Source organism: Charadrius vociferus, unplaced genomic scaffold (genome assembly GCF_000708025.1).
Source record: "Charadrius vociferus isolate BGI_N301 unplaced genomic scaffold, ASM70802v2 scaffold333, whole genome shotgun sequence".
Lineage (NCBI taxonomy): Eukaryota > Metazoa > Chordata > Aves > Charadriiformes > Charadriidae > Charadrius > Charadrius vociferus.
The window spans coordinates 995,036-1,021,781 of NW_009647682.1; the positions used below are offsets into that span (position 1 = coordinate 995,036).

General features: G+C 39.4%; 1 protein-coding gene across 1 annotated transcript in view; it reads right to left on the reverse strand.

Moving 5' to 3' along the window:
* KDM5B (lysine (K)-specific demethylase 5B) overlaps positions 1 to 26,746 on the reverse strand; it is a 46,531-nt gene that overhangs the window by 16,900 nt on the left and 2,885 nt on the right. Inside the window, exons 5-17 of the mRNA XM_009881346.1 lie at positions 21,260 to 21,394; positions 17,451 to 17,544; positions 15,393 to 15,496; positions 13,427 to 13,585; positions 12,725 to 12,844; positions 12,102 to 12,260; positions 11,474 to 11,655; positions 8,389 to 8,551; positions 7,270 to 7,389; positions 5,421 to 5,615; positions 4,834 to 5,015; positions 4,070 to 4,194; positions 3,598 to 3,748 (exon numbers count right to left, since the gene is read on the reverse strand). Coding sequence (XP_009879648.1) covers positions 3,598 to 3,748; positions 4,070 to 4,194; positions 4,834 to 5,015; positions 5,421 to 5,615; positions 7,270 to 7,389; positions 8,389 to 8,551; positions 11,474 to 11,655; positions 12,102 to 12,260; positions 12,725 to 12,844; positions 13,427 to 13,585; positions 15,393 to 15,496; positions 17,451 to 17,544; positions 21,260 to 21,394 — 1,889 coding nt within the window. The remainder of the gene's footprint in view (positions 1 to 3,597; positions 3,749 to 4,069; positions 4,195 to 4,833; positions 5,016 to 5,420; positions 5,616 to 7,269; positions 7,390 to 8,388; positions 8,552 to 11,473; positions 11,656 to 12,101; positions 12,261 to 12,724; positions 12,845 to 13,426; positions 13,586 to 15,392; positions 15,497 to 17,450; positions 17,545 to 21,259; positions 21,395 to 26,746) is intronic.

Sequence of the window (26,746 nt, forward strand, 5' to 3'; positions counted from 1 at the left end):
CTGAAATCATCATTTTCATTTTTATCTAAAAGCTTTGTATCAAATGAGTGGCTTATAAGTGTTAACAAATTGGCTAATATTAAAAAAAAATCTCTCTAAACTCAAGCCAATATTAACTAGGTCTGAGAACCCTGAACAGAAACAGAAAAATCTCTTACAATATTGGCTCCAATTTAATCCACAATATGCCATTTAAACAAAAGAGGAAAACAACATCCCAGCAGGATATGCCAGCATGACTGGAATGTGAACACTGTAAAATACATTTTAATTTACCATTCGATGTTAAAAATAGGTATTTTTAAAGGATACGCAAGACCACATTGGAAGTTCCAAAATCCATAGTCAACTGAACAATAAAATGAATTCAAAGTCTCAGGTACAACACAGGCTGTTTTATGGTCTACAACATTTTACTATTTTGTGTGTACGTTCTGCAGTATCTTCCAGAAAAAGGCATAAGTTTTTAAAATAAATATTTACATACATATACATATGCGCACACACACATATCTAAACTTCAAAACTGACTGTCACAAGGTATTTTTGATAACCAGAAATTACATGAGGAAAAAAAAAACAAACCAATTTTCACAGAAGGAAAACCCATGTCCATCCAGGGTTATTAGTCAAAGATCTCTAAGCACAAGGTCTCTCAACTCTTGGTGACTCTAAGCAGCAGCAAAGGCATCATGAAACCCGCAGAAGGTAGGGGATGGATAGTGAGAACATCCCTTTGTACTTGCCCTGCTGTCATATTGTTCCCCTCCAGTGCCAGAGAGGAACAAGGGCAACGCTGTCCTTTTGCCCAATTCAGCTGTTCACAGAACCACCTTCCAAACAGCAGCTGTTGGGACTGCTTAATCGCCTGTGACCGTAAGAACCAAAGGAAACAGGGGAGTACTGCATTTCTTCAGGTACTACAGAGAAGATGGTGAGCAAGAGTCACAGGATTTACTCTAGGAGACTGTTTGTCATCTGTTTTGGTCTCTTCTCCCCAAAACTGTTGTGTGCACTATACAGGAGGAGATCCTTGAGTATCTCTAACTACCATGATTAACAGGGATGACCTTTCTAGTTGAGTCAAGTCTACTGCACGACTCTTTCAAACTGAGGATCAGAATAAAATGCTCAGTCCATAAAGGAAAGTTTATCAAAAGATGAACCAAACTTCAGGCAGAATCCATAACCCTTCATAACCAATACATGGCAGTTGGCATGATGAAGGCTGCCCAACATCCTGCAGATATGTGAACTTCAAGTAGATGAAACTGTGTTTGATATAACACATATTAAGATTTTAAGCAGATTATTCTCTTCTTTGTACCTTCCCACATAGGTTATAATACTCCCGCCTTCACTCTTTTAAGAAAAAAAAAAGAATTATCCATCAAATAACATGGGTTTTTAAAACTAATTAAGAAGGCATGCAACCGGACTTTTCCCAGAAATATGACAAAAAAAGATCAAAAGAGAAATGGTGAGAGAAGGGTTAGAAACACTTTTAGAGCATTGAGAAACGCAATCCAACCACTGCCTTGATCCTGTGTAGTGCAACACTGGGTGGATTACTCAGAGCCTGTAATGCTGAAGGAGCCGGCAAGTACAGCTGTGAGAAAGGCTGATAGAGGATCGCACTGACGAACAGACCTAGTCAAAGAGATGGAAGATAAAAATCGCTCCCTGCTCTTTCCAGGCCAAGCAAAGTCAGGTACATGTTAAGAGCAGGAAAGACTCTTGGAAGAGTCCGGCACAGAAGAGCTGGAAAGCACCTGGCTGCTGCTCAGAGTTCATCACCAGGAGGCCTGAGCAGATACCAAGGATGGGAGAACACATGGAGTGGGAATGCCAGAATGAGATGTCTCAACGCTAAATGAAGGTAGAGATTAGGATAAATCCTTCAGTAACAATGCTATGAATCTCTGGGTTGGAAATTACCTATCTGGCAGAAATCGGGTCTGTTGGAGTGCTGAATTTTTCATTTCCTATTTTTACGTTGCTGTGACAGAGGCTTCATCCTCGTGTTTGCAAGACAGCGACGGTGAATTTTTATTAAGTCCTTGCTACAAAGACTTACACAAGGATGAACTGGGGGTGTTCAGCCTGGGCAAAAGAAGCCTCAGGGGAGATCTCATCACCCTCTACAGCTACCTGACGGCAGGTTTGTAGTGAGGTGGGGGTCAGTCTCTTTTCCCAAGTAACAGGTGATAGGACTAGAGGGAACAGCCTCAAGTTGCACCAGGGGAGGTTTAAGATGGGTATTAGGAAACATTTCTTCACAGAAAGGTTCGTCAAGCATTGAAACAGGCTGCCCGGGAAAGTGGTTGAGGCACCATTGCTGTAGGTATTTAAAAGACATGGAGATGTGGTGCTGAGGGATATAGGTTTAGCGCTGGACTTGGCACTGCTGGGTTAACGGTTGGACTTCATGATCTCTATCTTTCCCAACGTAAGCAATTCTATGATTCTATAACCAGGAAGGGAAATCACAGCTACAAAAATCATGCCTAAATAGTAGTTGAATATTTTGCTGCCAAAGTCCTTCAAAGTCAGCCATTAAAGTACTGCAAGGACACAGGGAGTGACGAGCTACAAGATACCTGCTGAGGCAGGCAACATGCAGAACCCACACACGTGGAGTTGTACCAGCACAAAGAGCAACTGCTCTGACAAAGACCATGTTGTTCAAAGCAGCAGAGACAGGTGAAAGTTGTCCAGATGGGAAAAGAGAGAAACTGTTTTTCCTGAAGTACCTCATGCTATTAAGATTGTTGGATTTGAGCAATATTTTCCTCCACATATATAAACCCAAGTTTTCCTTAGAAACCTATCACCCCACGAGACTAGGTACAGCTATTGTAAGTCTCGGTGGAGAATCTGCAACAGAAGATGGCAATTTATGATCCCCAAGAGAAAGGCTAGTACATCGATACAGTCACCAACTGAGGCAATGAGGAGACCTGGCCTTGTCCTTCTGATCTTCAGACTCCTTTCGACTCATTTCAGACATGGAAAGCGCTAGCAGGACCAGGCAGCCACACATCCAGTTCACAAAGAATGTATTACCCAAACACTGTCCTATCTTCAAATTCCTTGAGCAAATACACTGTCTAAAAGATTTAATATAAGTGCTGCCAAAGAAAGAGCAAGTATTTCTCAAAGATCTCGTACAGTATTCCCATTACCATCAGCTCAGGAAGTTAAGACACTTTATTCTTCCACAGGCATAAAGTGTAGTGAATATAGTGATATATGCACCACTGACAGATTTTCAGTCCTCATGGCACAAAGACAAGTGGACCGTATCTTGTTGGGTGTTGCTTTGTCTGGAAATGCCACACCAATTTTTCCTTTCGGGGAACATTAGGATGAATTTACTGCTCAACTGTCAAACATAGAGGAAGAGATTGAAAACTCAGGATGTTTAACTCATCACATGCAGTAAATGTGAATCTCCCTGTAAAAGATGGCTCTCTTGAGAGGACAAAAAGATTGCTTTCAGTTTTAAGTCTTGCAGAACACTGGCATCTATCACTGGCCACTGGCATCTATCTTCACCCACTCAATTTTGTTGCAAACACATACAGTCACATTTACCTGGTTTGTCTTTTGCCATTAAGAAGCTGCTGTGCAACCGAAGCACATTTGTCTGCATCCTGCGTGACCAGTCTGAGGTGTCGCAGTAGATCATTGTCTGGAAACTTTTTCATTTCTGATTCTTCTATCAAAGCCTTAAAACTGATGAGACCTTTTGGGAAAGATACCAAGTTAACAAAAGCCCCTCCCGTGATGGATTTTAAACCGTAAGGCTGAATAACACAACACATTAAATATACTTCTATTTCAACTTGATTTATATTTTATGTCAAAGTTATTTACAATCTAATCACACAGAGACAGCTTAGCATAATTTTTAGGACTATAATGGCTAAAATGTTTACTTTAAAACATGAAATTACATATTATTTCCTTTGTCACATAGGACAAAAGTTGCTAAGGTTCAGAAACTAAAAACTGAAAAATTAGCCATTTAAAACTATGTGTTGCAGACAAAAGGTAAGATACTTACTTTTTTTATTGTTAATTTTTGCCTCCAGAGCTTCATTAACATTGGAAGCCCATTCGTTGTATGATTCCGCACGCATCTTTAGTGAGTTCATCATTGGATAGAGCTCCTCCAGGGTATAGCGGTACCTACAAACAGAACTCAAACTCTTCAGCAAAAACTAGGAGGGAGCAGAAGGGTGGAAGAGAGGGGCATCAAGATGTGTTGGTCCATATGACACTGAAATGATCTACTACGCACCACGGTTATATAATTAAGACCTACAATCACACCATATTCCTCCTAAGACAATTTCAATGTTGCAGTTGCTTCAAAAAGAAATTTCAACATTACAACTGAAGCAATTGTGAAATTGTCTTAGGACAAGCTACATTCATGGAGGACAAAGATGTAACAAACAACAGGAAAGGAAAGATGACAACAGGAAGGAAAGCTAACAAAAGCAAAAAAATATTACTGGGCAAGGACTAGATGTAAGGGATGATGACTTTGTTGCTATAAATAAAGAAGGAAACTAACTCATCCAGCAATTTTTGCCATTATATATAGAGCAAGAAGAGCTGAATGCTGAAAAGAGTCTTTGTACAGGAGCACAAAAAAGGCACTTTGTTTTGGGGACACTATATTTGCAAAGGACTGCGAGCAAGAGAATACCGAGACTAGCGCAACTGACAGAACAGAGTAGGCATGAGATTCTCAAACCGCAATATCTGCATGTAACAGTAAGTATCTCCAGAACACAGTATTTTTTGCTATCTAAAGCTTACCCCAGTTTATATTTGTAGGTGGGACAGGAACAGAGATCCTCGACATGATACAAGCACACCAATAACCCAGGTTTACATGGACAGTAAACAGCAGACATGAAGCAGGTGGTTTTACACTTCAAGCACTGTCGTTCATCATCAGGAAACAGCTCAAAATTCACTCTCTCCGAGTCAGTCACTCCCTGCAAAAGAACATGTTACATCACTTCAAAGTCTAATGAAGAGGTGATTATTCAAAGCTAAAACATCAGAAGCTAAATTTATCAAAAGAATAATGATGTTTAGAAATAATATATTAAAACCAGATAGACAGAAGTCTTGGTTAACAAAAAATCTGCCATTCTGATTAAATTACTGAAAGAAGAAATACTACTTTAAAAGAGACATTCTGAACAATACTAAAGGGCAGATGCTAAGACAAGAGAAATGATTCTTTACCCAAGTGGTCCTCTGAAATCAACAATGCTACTCAGGAAGGTACTGTGTAGCTGTAGGCTGTTGACAACACAGTACAAGTCCCAGCGTGTTTTTTCACCACTGTTTCAACTGTTCCTTCATTCACTATCATATTATTTCCTACAACTCACCAGTTTATCAACCTTCTCACGCAACCTCTTCTCATCTTCAATCATAATAGCCATGTCTTTCTGAACCGTAGATGCTACCACAACATCAAGATCATCTGCTTTGGAAGCCATTTTGCAGATCATCTCATCATGAGAAAACACACAGTAACGGTTTAGCAGACGGTAATGTTCCACACATTGGCGACCTAATGGTAGCTGCATTGAAAAACATTGAATAAATGACGAGTTCATTTTGAAAATTCCATTCCAATTCCATACTTTTTATGCTACTAACCAAAAACTATCGACATAAAATGCCAAGACAAGTCCTTCTAGCAACAATATTCATAATTCAGAATGTAAAACTAGAGAAATCAAGACCCTGAGTTCTTGTAAACCAGGACTGCTTGCAACTCTCTTACAGCGGACACTGTGGATGCAAGTTGTTTAGCTGGGTTCTCGGGGGGGAATACACTATCTGGAAGAGACCAATAATTAGGGGTAATGAAATCACTAAACCACAGTAGGCTCAGGAAGACCCAAGCTAAAAATACAGAGAGACTGGGGAAGCGTCAAGGGAAGAGTACATACACATGCCCTACTCTTACCACTCGATGGATGCCCCATCAGAGGCATGCTGGACCTAGGACACGAACTGCACTGCAGCATGAGAAGGTGCTGACTCCATGAACCATTAAAGTCCCTAACTAACCCCAGGCAGAGTAAAGAATTCATTCTGAGCTGGGCCGGTTACTCATAGCTGTCACTTTAAGGTTGTCCCTGGCCAAGTGGATAGCGATGTTAGATGCTGGTATGAAACTCACGGAAGGACAAGAGGAAAAACAAACCCAAACCAACCAATATGCAAACACACTCACAATGTAGAAAGCGTTCTTCCAATTTTAGTCATCTCCTACTTCTAAGTGATGTTTTTTTAAATCTAGGAACATTTTTAGATGGACTACATTTACAACTAACGAAGACCTTTTTGGAGGGGAAAAAAGTCAGCAGTGAAGTAATTTGAAATATCAGTAGCTTCAAAGGATCCTTCCGAGATCAGGCAACACTCTGTCTGAGAAATCTGCTGGGAAGGAGGAATGATTACTTGTAACTTTGGAGCAACTATCCTCCATTTGTTTTTATTTTAAAAAAGACAAAAAATTAACAAATTACTATGACCTAAGAATTGTAATGTGTGCCTATCTCTGTTGTTTCAAACGAGCTGAGCAAAGCTTACTGGGAATAAAGCAGTGGTCTGTAAACCTTCTGTTTCAACACTAAAACTTTCTATTCCCTTGTCATTAAGGTATTCTTCCCTAAAAACCTACAGCACCTCTGCTAACCAAGAAGATGTACTCACACAAGATGCAATTCATCTTATTATTTTTCCCCCAACAGGGGGAAACTCTTCAAACTCTTTAACGCTTCTTAATGTGTGTTAAATGTATCATCCAATTAAATCACAGAAGCTAAAGTACAAAAGTCCACGTTGGCTTTGTTTTTCAGCTGTAGAAAGCACCTCTTAGAGAATTCCCTCCCAGAAGAATTTCATCCCAGCTCTTGACAATTTGAATGGAACTGGAGGACACAAAAGGAGTAGATTCTGGCCGCACTGGTGCTTCTCATGCTTAGGCACACACAGGACCTTGCCTACCTCCTGCTGTAAGTGATATATCAGCCCTAATGTACAATTTCAAACCGAATCTCAGGAACCACATTCACTAAATGAAAGAAATACCTTCAGCAAAACATTCTGCTTCCAGTAACAGTCTCCTTCTGATTTGTGCATGAGCAGTAAGTTAGAGCTGTACATCAGCTACGAACCACTTTGGAACTGTATACTTAAAAAAGATCTGGTTTTGGAACATACCCAATCAACTGTGCAGAAGTTCACAGCTTCAGCAAAATTGAAACCCTGATTGAAGCCACTGTGGTAAGCTCTGGGAAAGGTGATCACAAACTCTCCAGCACACTGATTGGTTCGATAAACCTAGGAGAAGAGACAGACAAGCATTAGGTCAAACCTAAACAGAACTGGAGGCTCTGAAGAGAATATGGATTTCCAGTTCCTAGTAACTTCTATGATGACTTTGGATAGTTTTAAAACATAAGCATAAGAATTACAATGGGCATTTGGTAACTTGCCATATAAAATCCCAGAAAGCAAAGGGGTTCCATAACCACACTCTCAGCCATTTAAAGTCAGCTGTCTGTGCCTTTCGCACTGTGCTAGCTCTGCGCAGTTACACCGGTAAAGCACAGGCAAGGCTCTCTTCAGTGTGCAGTAGAAGGGGAAGAGAAATTTGGAACCTACTCAAAAGTTCATACGGCTGTAAATCTAATACTTTTGGTGCTATACAATCAGCACGAAAGCAGGCAGGTCTTCCTGCATCCTTCCATTTTGGAGTCTCTCGCAGCGTAATAGATGTTGTGCAAAATATGCACCATATATTTCGCCACTTTTTCCAGATTTTCCTTTAAGCCCCAAGGTCAGCTAGTCAAAAGCTAATTAAATTGTAAAGGGACATAATTCCCATGAATAATCTAGTATGGAATACGATGGAAACTGATGAAAAATGTTTTGAAATACCTAAGAATCCAGGAAAACTAAGAGGATGTGGATGACAAATAAAGGAAGAATGGGGTTTGGTTGCTTGCCAGAAACTCTATGCCAGTAAAAATTCTGTCTGGTTAGACAGACATACAAAGAGCTCCTGCCATTGTTTCAAAGGTCAAGACTACACTTTCCAGCTGAAAGACGGAAATAGAAATACACTAAGGTGGATCTTCAGAGAAGAGTTTGCGAAGCTGTTCCAAAAGTGATGATTCCATTGCCCATCTGTTCATACTGGCACATTAGACTAGACAAGGAAGACACAATACACATGGAAACTACCAGACCATCTCTGTAATAAAAGTCGCGTTAATCATCAGCACAAATGAAAGAGGGTTGGGTTTGGGGGAGTAGCACAGGAGTCCAACAACATACAGGCACTCCGTGGGCCATCAAAGTATTCGGGTTCATTATGGTGACAAGTTGGTGCAAGAGATCTGGCTGAGATTCAAATAGCTCTGGAGCAAGCTTCTTCATTACATCCTCCAGCTGTTCAGCTGCATACCCTGGGGCTCCATACCACGTTTTAGGCTCCCCCCTGCAAGATTATTAAAAAAAGTTAAATATAAGCAATCTTGTAAGTTACATTTTCAGTCTTCTGCTTTAATACACACCATGTCAAAAGAAGGGTATACCACCAGAAAGGAATGCAAAGATTATGTACCTTCTTGAATCTTCACATTTTACACAGATCCCTCCTCCAGACCTAAGATTTTAACTGCCTACATTTCTGAGCACCTACTTAAAATAATCTGGGGGGAAAAAAAGACTGAAGAAGCCCTCAGTGAAGTTCTGATGATTCCAGAATAACTTCAAAACATAAGCTGTTTGTCTTTTACCATGAACACAAACTCCCTCTTGGATCTAACAACCAAAGCCAGTTCTTTCCGTCTTGTGCATAATTGTCATAAAAGCAACATGCAGTAGGTAGGAATTAAGCTTCCGAATTACACAAAAGACATCAAGAAAACAAAATAATCCATACTTAGAGTAGGAACAAAGAACTTTCAGCAACAGCTTAACCCAACACAAGCCAGTCAGAAAATTAAGGTTATGCAGATGTGTTCCAGTCGATATTGTTTCAGGTTTACAATGAAGCTGGGTCATTGCAGTACAAAGATGAAGATGCATTCCAATCCCTTATAAAAAACAATGTTAGGAAAGGTATTTAGAAAAGATGGTAACAGACAAATCACCTTCTCCCAAGACTCCTGAAGAGCTGACAGACTAAAGCTGACCCAACAGTGTTCTCATTTTCCATAAATCCTGGAGCAGTTAGGAGGATTCCAGAAGAAGAGAGTGAAGCATGAATCCAGAAGCATATCCCTCATACCTAGGAGCTTATTCCTGTGCTTAAACAGCACCTCTGTCATGTTGACAAGGGCAGTTAACAGGAGGGACTGAGGAAGGGCAGTGACATTGGTATCACAAGGAGAAGCACAAATAGAGTCATCACTATGCAGTGTTAAATGACTACGCCGCATTGGACCTGGTCATCGTCTTAGAACAATTCTATGAATTCATGAAGACCAGCCACAGATGCAACTAAAAACTGTCCTGTGTCCTGATCCAATAACTGGGTTAGTCAAGAATTCTGCTCCTTGATATGTGTCAGTGCCAAGGAATGGATGACAGCAGTTACGAACTTTGCTAAAACTTGGACCAGGATAGTGGTACCAGGGGTCTCTGGACTTCAGGAGAACAGCAAGAGAGAAAGACAGAACTCTAATGGATGCGTTAAGGCGTCAGCCTTACGAAGGCAGCAAGCTGCAGAATAGATGACGGTGACAGTTCTTTCTGCATTGCTACCTGACAGCTCCACCTAGCATCAATGATGGTAATTCTTCCTCTGACCAGAACTGACATCTTAGTTATTCGCAAGCATCTTTAGAAGCAAAGATTTGGTTATTTTCCTTTTACCATTTCAAGAACTAACATGGGGTTTAGAGTCATGCAGGAGAACTATTGCCTTCAACCCTGTGAAAGGTCTGCTGCTGTTCACTTGGGACTATCTGCTCAGAATACTGTACCAGGATACAAACTCCTTCAAGACACAGGGGAACACTGAAGATGGACACGCCATCCCTAGTATTTCTCAAGAATGAGTCCTGCCTTCTGAAGTCTTCTCAGAGTTTGGAGCATTGTCGCTTCAGTGGCAGGTCGTTAAGATTGACTGGCCCAGAACAGTATTAACCTCAACTACACATTGCTCTCAAATAGGCTAAAACACCCCCAGACTTGAACCTGAGGGAAGGAAAATATAGAAGAATATCTGCAAATGAAAAGACAAGATGTTGAGTACTTTCATGCTAGAGGAGAAATAAATTAAAAGCAAGTAGTGCAACTTTCACATGCGTCTGTGAATGTGCATGCACATATACATATATGCACTTATACATCTTTCTGTCCTTGTTTGCAAACACTAATGCAACTGAGGACAAATTATAGAGGACACAATGCCATTCTACCAACAGCGAGGGAAGCGATCCTAGAAAAAGTGAAGTTTCTACCCCAAACAAAAAAACCTCCTCTCCTTCCCAGTTTTCAGCATGACTGAAGACCCAGACAAAAACAAAGCAACAAATGACAAGGAAAATCATTTTTACAACGTAATCCTGACCTCCCATTTAGGCTCACTCAAACATTTGTTTTAATAATGTCAAGTACTAAGAAAGAAACCAAATTAAGTCACCGACTACTTGGACTGCACTACAGCAGCAGCTATTTGTATATATTCAAGGATATATATTTATACATATCCTTATATATAGATATATATTTTTATATATATTCAAGGAGCAGCAAATGAAAAAACATCCAAAAAGACAACCTACTGAATAGTAGCTGGGATGCGGTTTTACCATTTTGCTGGAATACTTATGTGAACAAGGAAAGGGCAAGAGATTGACAGGCTTCAGGAAGAGTGACAAGAATAACTCAAACTCCTGAAAAGCTGCTGTAAGGTGGGAAGTTTAAGAAGTTCGATCTGCGCAGAATATCAAAGACGTGGCAAAGATTTGTCCTGATTACAGTTGACAAGTGTTTGCTTGATGAGAGGATTTATGATAGAATGACCTATCTAACAGACAAAAAAATATGCAGGATCCTAGGATTGTTAGTTGAAGCTAGATGATTTAAAAAAAAAAAAAAAAAACCACAAAAAACTTGCATGGATTTTACTTTTACATTGAGCATAATAAAACATTTGATGGAGTATCTGCTGCATCTCTCATGGATTTTTTAAAACTGGGAATGGATGTCTCTTTCCAAAATATGACCTCTTGCACAAAAGCGGATCAATGCAGGAATCACACTGTGTCAAATTTAACCCTGCTGCTACAGGATTGCAAGTTATTCTGGCCTGAACTCTACGGATCTGGTTTTAGTCTGCTAATTAAAAAGGGGAATGGGGAATAAAAGGGAGATTGCTTCTCAGGCTGAGTTTATTCCTCAAACTCACCAATGCAGATAGTTAATCGAATAGCTCCAGTGGTCTTCTATATGCCAACAAAATGAAGAAAAGCACATTCCTACGTAGAGCCAGGGTAATTTCATTCCACATATGTCTGCAGTGATGTGAGCAAGAACAGACTGCTCCATCACAGGCATGTTGTTTAAATTCCAGCCACTATCAAGGTATTCCTGAAAATTGAACAGAACAGTCACAGGTTTACACAACATGAAGCAAAAAACCCAAAAAGGTAAAACTGCCAAAAGAGCAACAGAAGAAAAGCATCTTTCCCAACACAAAACTGTAAGAACCGGGGCATTGAATCAAAGAACAAAACTGCCATTCTCTTTGCTCCTTTCACAAACCTTGTAGGACATGCTTTGTTAAAATGAGACTTTTTTTTTTTTTAGTTTGGAAGTTATTTATTAACTTCTAGGATAAAGCTGTGGCTTTTAATGCCTGATCACAGTAAATTTTATTTATTCAAAACTCTGATGGAACTCTCCTCTTCAACTACTGTGCCAGATACATCAAAAAACCACTTTGCAACCCCATTCCATTATGGTGCTTTGAACCAGAGACTTATTTAAAGAAGAACTGCAATAAACACATACACAGTCAATCAATAAAGACCTACCTCTTCTTCTGGTCTAACTTTAAATTTCCCACCCCTAACTGGGAAGCCACTGCCAAATTCCTTTGAAGCAATATCAGCTCCATATTCTACTGTCACATCCTCTTCAATGGTACTAACAAGTCTCCAGAATTCTTTTTCAACCAGCTCAGTGGGGACCATCTAGGTGAGAAGAAAAACAGGGAGTATATACTGAGGAATCAGTACATAAAAAGCATGTGCATGAAAGCTACCTCAGGGAGGAACATCCATTAGCTTGAAACATTTTCCCCTTTCAAAACCATTTCAACAAGAGAAGAAAAAAAAAAAAGCAGCAGAAATGTGGTTCCACCCAGGACATGCTGCTGCTTTGTTCTCTCAAGAATGGGTGACAGAGAGTATTCTCTTCCTTACAGACACTTCTTCAAAAGTGAAAAAAAAAAAAAAAAAAAACCACCAACCCAAAAAAACCCTCAAGAAGACAGCAGAAGAAAAAACCATGACACCAGCAAGAACAAGGATTCACTGACATAAATGAGAACCTCTGATTTGGTATTTCATCCCATTCAAAACCAGAATGCCCCTCCACCCTCAAAAGTTACATATTTTAACTAAGCACAAAAAATGAAATAAATACATGAACATACATGTACTGGCATGTTAAAATAGTCTGACTTGAATGCATCTGCCATTTCTCCAAATGTGCGAAGTGTATAGTCTCTTGCTGCTTGTTCAAACCCAAATGCTTCTTGAGGCTTATTACACTCCTGCAATTAAAGACATAATTACTTCTATAATGTATTAATAAGACAACCTGTGCTCAGATTTTACAGAGATGGGCTATTACAGCATCTGACGGGTAAGAAGGCAGGACACCCAACCGAAATGCTGTCTGTCCCATGTCACACAAAGTCAGAAGAAGAAACTACTCGGCTTAATTCACTAGATCACAATATTTATTTATTTATAAATCGACATAAACATTAATTAATATGCCTAATTTCTTCTTCCTCTAGCAGAGATAAGCAAAAAAAAAGGATGCATAGACCTCCACACTGAAGCACCCAGTGAAACTCAAATTTTAAATACAGAGGAAAGACGCCAATTAAAATCCAATGTATTTATTCTTTAAAGGCACATCAAATTTTGGCTCCAAAACATTAAGTGATAGCTTTCCAATTTGAAGTATGCCCAGTATTCATTTTAGTTTTACCCTCTGTCAACTTGTTTGCACGACCTTAAGTAACAACAAATTGTATTTTCAACCCCTAGGATCAAGTTTAAAAAACAAACAAACAACAAACATAAAAAATAACCTTCATTCTAACTTTTACGGTTTGTTGGATTACCTGAGCCAAACACTGGGGGCACCTCCAGTCCCCTTTAGGAACATCATGAAGGGGTGGAATTAAACAGAAAGTGTGGTAACTGTCATCACAGCCATCACACAACAGGAGACGGTCCTCATCGTTACCACTGCCACACAAGAGACACACGTACAAATCCACCTGTAACAAAAAAAAAAAAATAAAAAATCACCAGAGTGGGAATTTGAGCCCTTGACATAAGCAGTTTGGTAACTCAGTCATCTGTGGCACTTGCCAAAGCTTATTTTTACTTTCTCTCTGAAATGGAAACGAGACAAGCAAATACAAAATATTTATGTAAAAGTTTACATAATCCCCCCTCAGTAATTTAAGGAAGGACAAGAAGAGTTGCAAGCCCTTCCATGCATTTTTTTCCAAATGATAGAAGACCTGATTCAGTGGCCAGGAAAGTTTAAATCAGCAGTACTGCATAGTTGGCGGGTATAATTAACACCCGCTGGTGGCTCACTAACCCTTTTTCTCACTGCTCTCACACGCAGCCTGTGTGCACAGATCCTCCTCTGACACCAACTGTTTAGAGTCTCAGAAGACAGAAAGGGGTTCCTCTTGATCATAGAAGATTTGGGTTGGATGGGTCCTTAAAGACCATCTAGTTCCACCCCCCTGCCCTACGCAGGGACACCTCCCACCAGCCCAGGTTGCTCCAAGCCCCGTCCAACCCGGCCTTGAACACCTCCAGGGATGGGGCAACCACAGCTTCCCGGGCCAACCTGCGCCAGGGGCTCACCTCACTCAAGAGTAAAGAATTTCCTCCTAATATCTAATCTAAATCTGCCCTCTTCCAGTTTAAAACTATCACCCCTTGTCATATCAACATTACCCAACAAAGAGTCCCTCCCCAGTTTTCTTGTAAGGCCCCCTTTAAGGTACTGAAAGGGCCTATAAGGGAGTTTTGATGGGAGCGTTCCTCTTTTTCCCCAGAGATACTGGCCAAGACCTTCATTTTAATTTGGAAAGGCACCGTCTTCCCAGCAGAGCTATGTGCTCTGGCAGGGGTGCAGCTGTTAAAGATGTCTAATGGAGGTTTCACACAGCAGCTACTGAGCCCCAAGGAGAAGGTGCCAGCACTCCAAATGTGGAAAGGGTTGTCTGCTGCCTGTCTTACACCCCAACTTCACTAGCAACAGACTGGAAGGCTCTTCTCAAATACAGAATAGAGCTGTGAGGACAAGCAGACCCTGTTTTCTTATGTTGTTAAAAAAAAGAAGCAGCATCTCCCGCTCCTCACCACACGATTCTTTTGTTTAGGGGTGGGGGTGTCACACTTCTAGTATTTGCACATTTCATTCTTGGGTATCTAGCTGTAGGTGTGGATTAAATGAAGAACATGTTCGGTTTTAGGAAGGACCTGAGCATTGGCATGGACAGAATGAATCTCAGTATCAACTTCTCAAAAGTGAGACAGTTTGAGGTTTTTTGAAGGGATTGGTGTTCCTGCTGGAGCAGGAACAGGGTTGGTTTTTCAAGAAGCATTTGAACAACAAAGCTTCCAAGTTGGTGCTGAAATTGTGGAATAAGCAGCAAATCTGCTGGAGAGCGGCGTGCCAAATCTCGCATGAAGCTCCCTTGAAGTTAAGGAGCAATGGAGAGAGAGGTCAGTTCACAGAAGAACCACTTCTATTTGGATTCTTCTTTCAAAGTGCTTATTTGGAGACTGAACCTTGGAGGCAGAAAAGAAGTTACCTTAGTTATAGACAGTGAAATTTAACTATCCTGTTATTTTCAGCTTTGTAACAGCATGAAGCTTTAGGAGTATGTATATTCCAGCAGGCACAGATACTGCTTTGTGTCAATCACAGGGTTACATGAAGAATACGTAAGATTCCTTAGTGTGCCATGAATGCTGTAAGATTTCACTACATGCCCAAGAGAATCCCAGAAACACCTCAAATCAATACAAAGCAGCAGGAAGGCAGGATGTACTCACAGCATTAGTGGGTTTTTTAGATCGGACTTTGGATTTGTCTTTCTCTGGCTCCCCGACATGTTCTCTCTTCTCAGGAAGTTTCACTGTGCTATGCATTTCTTTTTCTGGCACAACAGAACAAAAAATGAGGTTATTGCAAAATGTTACCATGTTTAGCATTACTTTTTATTATTTATTTTATTTGTTATTACTTGCTAGACTGCATCACTCCAAGTGATTTGTTGAGCTACTTGTTTTCCCATACACACGCTTGTTTCGGTTACCTTAAGGCAAGATCTGAACACCTGCTATGCCTACAGAAGCCACTGTTATTAGACATCATGAGTTAGCAATGACTATCACAGCCCACATTTTTTGAGTGGGTATTTTAAATCCCATTGAAACTAAATTATAAGTATCTTCATAAACTAAGATGTTGTTTCCATGTGGTATTAACAAATGCGGTTGAATTACTCCATCAATTTTACAGCAGCATGTCACATGGAGACAGGAAACAACACTACAGCTTCCTGCAATGATCTTCGCACTTCAGTTTCTCACAGCGGTAGATTCCATGAAAATGTATCGTCAAAGACGAGCATGCAGCAGAAGTGGCCTGAGAGAGAAACAGTTCCTCTACATTCTTACACTCCTACCTAATTTGGGTATGTCTCTACTCAAGTCTTCATTCATAGAATCATAGAATGGTTTAGGTTGGAAAGGCCCTGGAAGATCATCGAGTTCCACCCCCCCTGCCATGGCCAGGGACACCTCCCACCAGCCCAGGTTGCCCAAGACCACGTCCAGCCTGGCCTTGAACACCTCCAGGGATGGGGCCTCAACAACCTCTCTGGGCAGCCTGTGCCAGTGCCTTTCCACCTTTAAAGGGAAAAACTTCTTCCTAATGTTTAATCTAAACCTGCCCTCTACCAGTTTATAGCCATTCCCCCTCGTCCTGTCACTATGTGACCTAGTAAAAAGTCCCGACATTATTAAAAAAAAAAAAAAAGCCACACACCCAAATCCATACAACGGGGTGTGGAGGACCCAGGGCTCTGGTGCTGAAGACAAGGGGGCAATGAAGTTCTTAGCTAAAGTTACACATGAACTAGAGACCTTTACATGAGAAATGAGACAATCTGAAGCATTTCTTGGAACCCAAGAGCGAACAAAGATATTGAAGAGAAGAATGTCTACATCTAGCAGAAATTTAAGCATTAAAAAAATGTCGAGAGCTTTTTCCTTCTACTCTTCAAGGACAAAAAAAGAAAAAAGGTTAATGCCTGGAGACATGCCTTAGAGAAAAAAAATTATCAAATTAAATAAGACCACAATCTAAATACACTCTTGGAAAAAAAAAAAAAGATTTTGAATGAACAAAGGACACTGACAAACTGCTTAGTTAATTTCAATTATTAAGTAGCTGTAAATGGTTCCTCTATTTGCTTGACAAGTTATTTGTGAACAAGCTTATTCTTCTGCTTGATGGCATTAAACATTTCTTCTCAGTCTGAAATGATTATTTCTTAAGGACAGATAACAGACTCAGGACTATTGACAAAAGCAATTTAAAAATCTTATTACGGAAACTTTATCCTTAAGTTCACAACATACTAGCTTTTGCCTTCACAAATTTCATTTCCTGATTTCAAATTCAAATTCTTTCCTAAAAGTGCCTGAAATTCGATACATTCTTAAAAGAGGCTCCTCTATTTAAAGCTAGTGGATTGATGCTAGCTATTTCACATACAAAATTGAAATATGGATCAAATCTCATTTCCGATTGCCCCATAAGGCACACTGGAGTTTAAACAAGTAGAATATTTTTTTTTCCAACTGCAAATATCTTCTTCTCAAACTCAGCCACTTACAAAACCAACAGAAAGGTTTCAAAGCTATAAAAGAACCACTACAATAAATTCCAATTAAAAAAAGGAAGTTAACAGAAGTTTGTTTGTTTGTTTTTCAAATACTCTGAATTCTTCCAATTGCTGAATTTAACTCTGGTCTTAAAATGAGTTTGTACAAAGTAACAGAAATTGTATTCACATTTTGTTTTGCTCCCTGCTTGTCACTCACCATTTTCACACTTGGGAGGTCCACATCCCATTCGACGTCTCAAATTATGAGTTCTGGCTTCTGGAGCATCAGATTCAGTTTTAATATTGGTTGCCTTAAAAAAGAAAAAAAGGGAAAAAACCAAATCAGTAATGTGCTTAGATGGCACACTTTGGTTTTACACTTGTATTTGGGAAAACTCTCACTGTCATCTAAACTCACAGCTGCTTGCTCAAGTACCAACCAGCGATTCTGGAATATACAGCTGGCCACAGCACGCAAGGCTGCAGGAAAGGCTGTGCACCCGGAGAGACCCAACCTGCACTCAACTCCTCCCGCCTCTCAGAGCTGCTCTGGCCCCAAGGAAGGGAAAAGGCTGATGTCCAACACGCAGAGTCCTAACAAGAGAGTGCCTATTAACGTCTAAATAATTCTCTGCAAGTCTCTACAGTTGAGTAACTTTGGCAAACCTTGCAAGGTTTGAAATACACATTTCAATACCTGCAAGAGCTGAGAAAAGAAGCAGGGGGAAAAAAAGGCAATTTTGACTTCCTAATTAAAAAAGAAAAAAAAAGGTTTCTGCATACAATTCTTAATCCACTCTGATAAATGCCAAGAGCGTACTGCAAAGGTTCAGAGAACAAGCTGATGTGAGACATAAAACACTGCATTAAGGTACAAGGGAGGTCTTAAAACTTGTAACCTGACTTGTTCTAGGAAAAATCGAGGTAGATGGAAGTCAGAGAAAGACTTTGAGGACTTCATTTAACTCAAAGAACTATTTTATACTTACAAATGAATAAATCTAAAAAGGCAACCTGAATTTCTGAAATACTTCTATTCAATTGTTTAAAAAAAGAGTTCAGAGAGAACTAACACATGGAACAACCTGGAGAGATTTGAAAGGAAATCCTACAAAAAGCCTGTACCAATAATGATACTGTGTTGATAAGAGGCAAAGGAGCAACGAACTTTGGGCTTTCATAGATTTTCTTTTACTCTTGAGAAGCAGAACATACTCTGATCTTCTAAGCAGGGAACTCAATTGGCGTATCGTGCAGCTTTCAACACAGAATAATGTTTTGCCATTTAATTCTTACATTTCTTCCCTGAAGTTTTGAGACTGTGGGAGAACACTTCTTAAATCCCTCAGCGTAAAGATGGTTTTCTCCAACACTGTATTTTTTAAGCCCAGTTTCTCAAGGAAATGAGGTCATGCAACCACTCTCTTGCTGCTCAATCAAGTCAGTCCACTATCAACCACTCCCTGAACCCCAAATAATGGCACCTGTTGGCCCAGCTCTAAAAGCATGACTCAGGTATTTGAAGGGGCAGGGTTTGTCATTCTGCTTGGGGAACTTTTTGTAGGCTTGTTTGTTTTGGACTTTTACAGAGGTGGTTTTGACATTGTTTCCCATTTATTTTTTGTGTTCCCTTTGTCCAAATAACTGTCTCCATGAGACCAGGCAGAAGTCCCATTGCTTAAAATATGCAAAAAATGACATTCATTATATTTAGTACTACTGGATCAGGCTCAGCTTGCACTGATTCTCAAGCAATGCAGTGACAGATGCCCCATCTTCTGCATCTTTAACTTCTACAGGTTGCGTCTGTATTCGGTACTTAAGCCTATATTTAACTTCACAAGCGCAGCTCTTTTTTTTTTCCCTTTTGGCCTGAGCCTTTTACCGTACCCAGTTCATCTCACTTTCATTCCTGCAACTTTGTTCTGGTCTTTTACACTTATCTTTTGTACATCAAGCATCTAAATCCTTTGCATTTCAAAACCAGCCTACAACTGTCATTGCCCTTTTCCTTTCTAATTATAAACATTTTCTCCTAAGTGTTTACTCACCAGGTAGGAAAGGGCAAGGTAAAACTGTATGTGTCTTACAATTGCAAACTAACATTTACCCCACAGGTTGTATTTTTTGCTGGTAAGAATAATTTACAGTACTTTCCTGCAGTTCACCTATTTTAAAGGTTTATAGTAGACCGTTAGCCTTTGAAAAGCAGCAAGTGTCAAACTGGTAAACATGAGAACAAACTTAGGTTTTACAATTTAAGACACTGACAAATCCTTGTATAGCTCGTTAGAGCAAAAAGTCGAGACAAATTTAGCCAAATATTACTACTTTGCAACCAGGTCAGCGCAAAAATCAACTGTGCTTGTAGCTTCAATGCAGAATAAACAGAATTTAATCAACTTAGATAACTTTGCACTGAAATAGAACAGAAATGCTCACATTAACAAATCTTAACTTTTGGAAATTATTGTCTTAAAACACTACAGCTCCTTGCTAAGCGAGTCTGTCCATGCAGCTTAATTCAGCCTTAGCTCTGTATGTTTCAATTCTATTCTTAATCAAATATTTTCTTTCTGCAAAAATTAGGTGCATGACATCAGTTGCGCTCAGGGAAAGAGAGGGTAGCCTTGCATTTTGGTGAAGTAGTAGTTAGTTTCCACAGAAATGACAAAAACGTGCACTCTTGGTTAGTCAGTGTCACCTGACACCACTGTCAGAGAAACAGTGCAGATTTTTGTATATATTTGCCTTGCTGTTAATCTTTAAAGGATACGTGAGAACTAGCATCTTTCAACCACAGGCAGATACTTCAAATGGAAAGTTTCAGATCAAACTACTGAGGTTTTCTCAGAATTGTAAATCTACTTGCAACTGGGTGTTTGAGTGGAAAAGCTTTAGAAAGCCTTAATTGTAACTTATTAACTAAGAATAATTATAGGCAGAATTTGCAACAACTAAGCTGTACTACTTGGTAGTAATAAAGATGAAGACTAGAACAATGGGAGTTAATAGTCTGAAATGAACTTAAATAGAGATCTGAATTATAAACAAAGAGTCAATCATGACCTTCCTAACTCATAATGTCACCACTAATAAGATCCTCTCCTGGGAAAAAGCCTCCCCTGCTCCTCATCTGCTCAAACAAAAGAAATAGTAAACTCTCTGAAGGCAGGAATGTCAGTCTGGGAAGACTGAAGTCACACTATTACAGTTTTCCAGCAACAAAGGAGACACACCATTATCTCCTAAAAATATGTCCTCACAGAAGAACTCTACACATATATAATCAATACATTTCATGCTTATCCAAATAAATATTATTTCTTAAGCACATGTAAGATTAATCCTGTTTGATCATACAAAACCATATTGACTTAATGTTATGCAATTTTTTCCTTATATTGCACGGTGAAAGTATTGCAAATTGATAGAACTCAGAGTAAAAAATGAAATACAAAAATGCTAATGTTGTAACAAAAACCTTCTCTGCTTTAACATCTGACTTCAACTCATGAAAGATTTACAGAAACCTCCTGACACGTTTAAAGTATAACTACTGTTCACTGGCTGTCCTCTGAGGAAATGAGAGATCAAAGATGCAAAAGACAAGCTTCGTTTCTATTATTTGCCACCTGTACTTTAATCTGAGCCCCATATTATTTATAATCATGCTAAAAACATTATAGCATACACACTCATAACTAATGTATAAGTGGAACAGCTTCAGTAAAAGGGCCACTCAGAACTCCAAACCTCAGTACTGCACTTTTTGAAGTATCACACAATCCTTACCATATTATAAATAATTTATGCATTTATAGATATTTAGGAATGTTTAACAATGACAAAGTTAAAAAGCTGTTTACTGTGCATATACATTTAGCGATCTGATTGAAATAATATTTGGCCTGTAACTTAGCTAAAACCTGTTGTGCCATGCGGCTAGGAAAACTATCACCGCATTAATGATTTCCAGCTTGGTCACCACCAAGCACTTGCCTATAGAAAGACAGATTATCTCACCTCTGCACTTAAGCGTTTTGCTCGACGAGCAGGTGGACAAGTTTCAGATGGCTGAACAGACTGTCTCTGCGGAATATCGTGGGGCTTATATTCCTTGTCCTTTGTGTCACTGGTAAGATCTGGTTTCTGCAAGCACTAAAGAGATGCAATTTGATTACTTAATTTCTGCCTCCACTTCTAATACAAACTGTGCAGAACAATTTCCTGGCTAATGTGAAAGAATGTAGACAGGGCTTTAATAATTGCTGCGTTGAGTTAATAAAACAGTTAATATTTATGACAATTGTAACATTACCTATTTGAACAAGTCACAATATCACTTTGTCCTGCCATTTTACTGAAGGCAATAACCGTAATAAAGGATCTTAAACAAAGCTGAAGAGATCTTTTAAATGTTATGAGCACCGAACATTCCTCTATGGGAATACCAATACCAATTCTTCTAGCAGGTGGTGCTTTTGGAGACTGTATCAACAGCATATTGCAAACTGCTGTAGCATCCCCAGGTTGCATTACTGTAATGCTAACATACAGAGCAATATAAAAGTAAGTTACAGTCTATCACATACCCCTGTCAACTGAAATACAATTTTGTCTGAAGACCATTGCAGAAGCTATGTTCTTTAAACGTTTCAGAGAGGACAACTCTGTGGCATGAATTAAGGGCAGAAGGGAAGAAGATGCTGCAAGAACAGTTTTAGTTCAAGTTGCTGAACAAACACATTTAATTGCTGAAAACTGTGCATACTTTTGGCAAGAAAAATAATAATTAATGACAATTACAAGTTTGTCAAGCCATGCAACATTCAGTAACAGCAGACAAAATATAACAGTTTACAATGAGTAAACAACAAATCCTAAAGAAAGAAAAAGTCTTGTGTTGTCAGAAAGTATTTCACACCAATTACTGGATCCACATGTCCCCAGTTCTGCAAATCTGTTCCCATCACAAGCGTTTTCTCAGCAAGAGAGAAACAGGATAGAAACTGCAAGAAAACCACTGCAGCTGTGTAAGGACTGATGCTCTGTAGACAGCACAGAAATCAAGACTTCCAGAAACAAATGATACTCAGAAGGCGGATGGAAAAGGAGGAAAAAGCCGTATTTTAGAAGACCAAGTACATGCTGAAAGAACTACGTATTTAACAAAAAAGAAGTATCAGTCAAGGGTAGCAGGATATCATTAACACAGTCAGTCCACTGCTGAAAGAAATCTCCAGATTTTCTGTTTTATTTAGGACTGACTTCAAATTTAAGACTTTGTAAGCTCTAGGCTTATTCTCTGAAAGCAAATATCAGACTAAATTTCAACATTACATACAGAAAACCACCGGGCTTTGCAGCTTATGCACATGAGCAGTAAGTTCTGGCTGATGCTCCCACGCCGCACACTAACTAGGAGGCCACAGAGCACGCAGCGAGATCTTCAGAAGAGCATGCTCCCTTAAAGCTCACGCTGAAAGAAGATGATGTGAAGCATTTCACATTAACATCAGTGGGAGAAAGTCAACATTAACAATTTCTCAAGCCAGAGAATGGACAAGGAGAAAAGGCAAGTGAGTAGGAAAAATATGAAAATGAGAGAGCAGAAAAGCAAACGAGATTAATGCTACAGAGAATATTGCTAAACTTAATGACTTCTTTAAAATCTGGTTCCTTGATTTGTGTCCTCATGTGAAACCCAAATCTTTCACTAAAAAAAACCCAAAAAAAACAAACCCAAAAACTTCTACTCCTTGTGGTAAGAGAGGACATATGATCCTTGAAAGCAAATAGAAACAGCTTTTCCTAAACAAAAGGGTCAGGAAACCTTGAAAGAGAAAAACAACAAATAGCATAACTTGCCTGCAGTGTCCAAGAAAAAAAAAAAAAACAAAACAAACAAAAAAAACCTGCTGTTCACTGAAAAAAGCCCAGACCACATTTCCTAAATACTGAGGTTTCAACAACTATTAAAGCAGAAACATTTCCCAGTGCCTCAGTAACCTAAAAGCAAAGCAGTAGTATGAAATGGCTGTTAATTAACATTTTCAACTGTACCTTGAAAAATTAGAAGTGTAAGTCCTGTCTTAAGGATGGGAATTCCTCAAACCAGGACATGAACCCGCTTTACTCCTAGACTGACCCGATCAACTGCAAGCATGTGTCTTTTGTCTTTAGCCAAGGACACCAGCTGCCATTTCTTCACTCCTTTCCTCTCCCAAGCAGCAAAGCCTTTTTGGTAAGGTTAAGCTTCTATCAATAATTTACCACAAGCTCATCCTACATACTGTGATCATGATCTCATTACATGCTGAGAAGATGGTTGCACATATAATCCCTGAACTCCAAATGGTGGCAGAGAGTAAGTGAAAAGCCCATCGGCTGAAACCATTAAGGAGCAGCTCCTCTGGCGGGCAGTCAAAGGACACAGCAGGAACCTTCACAAGGCCTCCAGGATGTCAAAGGATGGAAAAAAACCCAACCATATAGGGATACAATTAATCTCCTCCAGGTTTAGATGTTTATGAAGTAGTAATTTACACATAAGCTAATCACCCAGGCTCCCTGTACTTGCAGAATACAACTGGTCTATCCCTGCTACGTATCCATTTGAGAGTAAGAACCACCAAACATTCCAGAGGCGCTTATTTTTCTCCAGTAACAATAAAGGGTCCTAAAGAACTCTCTCACACAGAAACATCTTTATTAGAGGCAGACACATATAAATCTTTGGACATACAAATCCCACTCGGGACATTAAAGCCTTAGTTTGGAAAAGAGACAAGACCCAGAATTACCGAACCAGTTGTATTCACTGAAAAACAGAACACCGCAAGACCATCTCGACCCTCCCAAACTGTAGCTGCATTTCAAATCATGCAAACACCTGGAGAATGCATCACAGAAGATGCACTGACAGAAGATTCTGGACACCTCAGTTCATGCAGGGGGACATTTATCCCTCTGGGCACACACTGCGATTCTGCAGTATCACATCGATGGTCACCACAGCTAAGAACAGACATGAGGCACAGACAGTGAGAACCAGTACACCAACAGGTTTACTGCAACTGCTCTGGAGACAAACACCCAACACCTGCCTAGTCCAATGCTTCAAGATAAGAATAAAATAAATACACCCCTGTGGAGAACTGCTTTGAGTACTAGAAAGTGGCTGATTTAAGAAATTTTTGCCATTTGACTGAACAAGAGCTTTAACAAAAACATGCTATTTGTTCACCTCTGAAGAACTCCAGATAGTTTCACTATTTTATTATGTATGTAGAAATATCTCCAGCTAGGGTACTTGTCAAAATAATTCCTGAAGCCAGTTTAACATATATTTAAGCCACACATAAACAATGGTCTACACAGATCTGGATGAGATTTAAGTTATGGCATAGCCATTAGTGGAAACTACATCAATCTGTATTTGCAGCTTTTGCAGAAAAAAGTCAATGAATATTGCAAGTCCTACCAACTAAAAAAGTAAAAATAAAAAATCCAAAAAAATTCAGTGAATGCAAGCAATTTTATGGATGATCATCCTGGCTGCATGAAGAGTTCGTCTCAAAAGGCTTGTTGAAATATTGCAAGAAGGAACCACATATCTCAAACTGACAGCTGTCAAAGCGAATAGCTACATCTTCTCCAAAAACAAAAATCACAGATGCTTAGATTCCCAGTAAAGCACTGAATAGACATGCAATAAGAACGGGCACCTACACAAGAAGCATCTGGGAAAGCACCGCTTACTGAGAACACATGGAAGAAAGCCAAAAGGAATCTCATGTGAGATTCTTCCTCAAAAAAAGTATTGCAAAACAAACTCAGTTGGAAGACAACTTGTCAGGAAGGAAAAAAAAAAAGTCAAATCCTTGAGAGTGAAAAGTGAGCTTATGCCAACATATTTCTGTGGATTCTCTCAGTTCATTGAAAATATACACCTCTGCCACATATGGGAGGGGCATATTTTAACAGCGTTTGGTGGGGGGAGGGAGAGTTAAAAAATGAAGTTACCCATACCTACACAGCTTTTCCAGAACTGCATCCACTAAACACATCAGTTTGGAATAAACGTCAGGAGCCCATTGCAAGAGTGAGCTTGGAAAGTTACATTTCAAAAGAAGCGTGACTTCACTTGAGAAGGCTTTTTTCTTCTAAAAGGGTCCACTACTGAGAAAACCATGGATGCAAACATCAACTGTGTGCTAGACACTCGCATGGGGAACCTGCATTTCCAAGGAAGTGTGGTACCATGTTAACTGTTTTATAACTTCGAGTTACACCTTTCCCTGTGCAATTGCACCTCAAAAATATGAAAGCGAAGCTAGGTGTCACAAAACACATCAGCTTCAAAAAAGGAAACCAAACCTAAGAATCCACAGTTTTCAGACCTAATAAAAATGCAAAGTTTTCAATGAAATGCCTTCAGAAAATGGTGTTGCTTTCCATTGCTAAACATGAATGCATTTGAGGCAAGGCAAAATATTTTTGATACAGCAGTTTCCCTGGCACAAAGATTCTTATATTCAACTATATTTTGTTCTTACCCTCTGTTTGCAAAACACTCAAACCTACACAAGTTAAATTATTTTTCCTGAAACGTGCGCAGAATCTAGCTGTTCTTCACTGAAAAGTGATCAACACTAGCTAAATAAAAAAGCCTTCAACTCCAACCTTTCTTGACTTATGTCAAATCTCTCCCTCATTGCAGCAGCTTTATGTAAAAGGCTTGTGTTGATTTCTGTAGACAGATACATGCTTCTAACAGGATTAGGGCTTTTATTGCTTAAAAAAGGTCGACATTCATCATCATGGTAAGTGTTTCAAATAAATAAAAATGGATGTTGGCAACTGCAACCTATTCTGGTTTTCGAAATAAATGACTACTGCTCTAAAAGAAAGACTGCATTCTTCATTAGAGATTACATTGCTTCCACTCTCAACCAACCCTGAATTTTGTTTTAATGGCCAAATATATGGAGCAAGGATGAAGACTTAAGCTTGAAAAAAGTGACAAGCCATACTGTTAACTTCACTGCAATGCCCATGAAGCATTCTTGAATTTGGACACCCTTGGTGAGTTACTGCCGCAGCTTGACACAGTTCTTCAGTCACACTAGGTGCAAGTGATACACACCCACAGCACTCTTGTTGTATCAGAGATGGACCTAGAATGATCTGTGAATATAGGAGTATTTTGCATTTGACAAAACAGCATTAAAGAAATTACTATAGGAAGTCTGAATGTCCATTATCATGAGGCTTCTGTAAACTGTGGAGAGAAAATACAAAAGGTAGTATTGGAAGCAGTCAGTTAAGAGGTTACCTTGAAGAGTAATTCTAAAAACTTTACTTTTGATTAAAAGTACACTTACTTTACTTTTGATTAAAAGTAAATTGCTTGCATCAACACCACAGATTGCACCTTGTCACCTGCATGCCATAAAGCATAAAATGTGGTCTTTGGAAGTGTTCCATCAATAAATTAAAAAAATAACA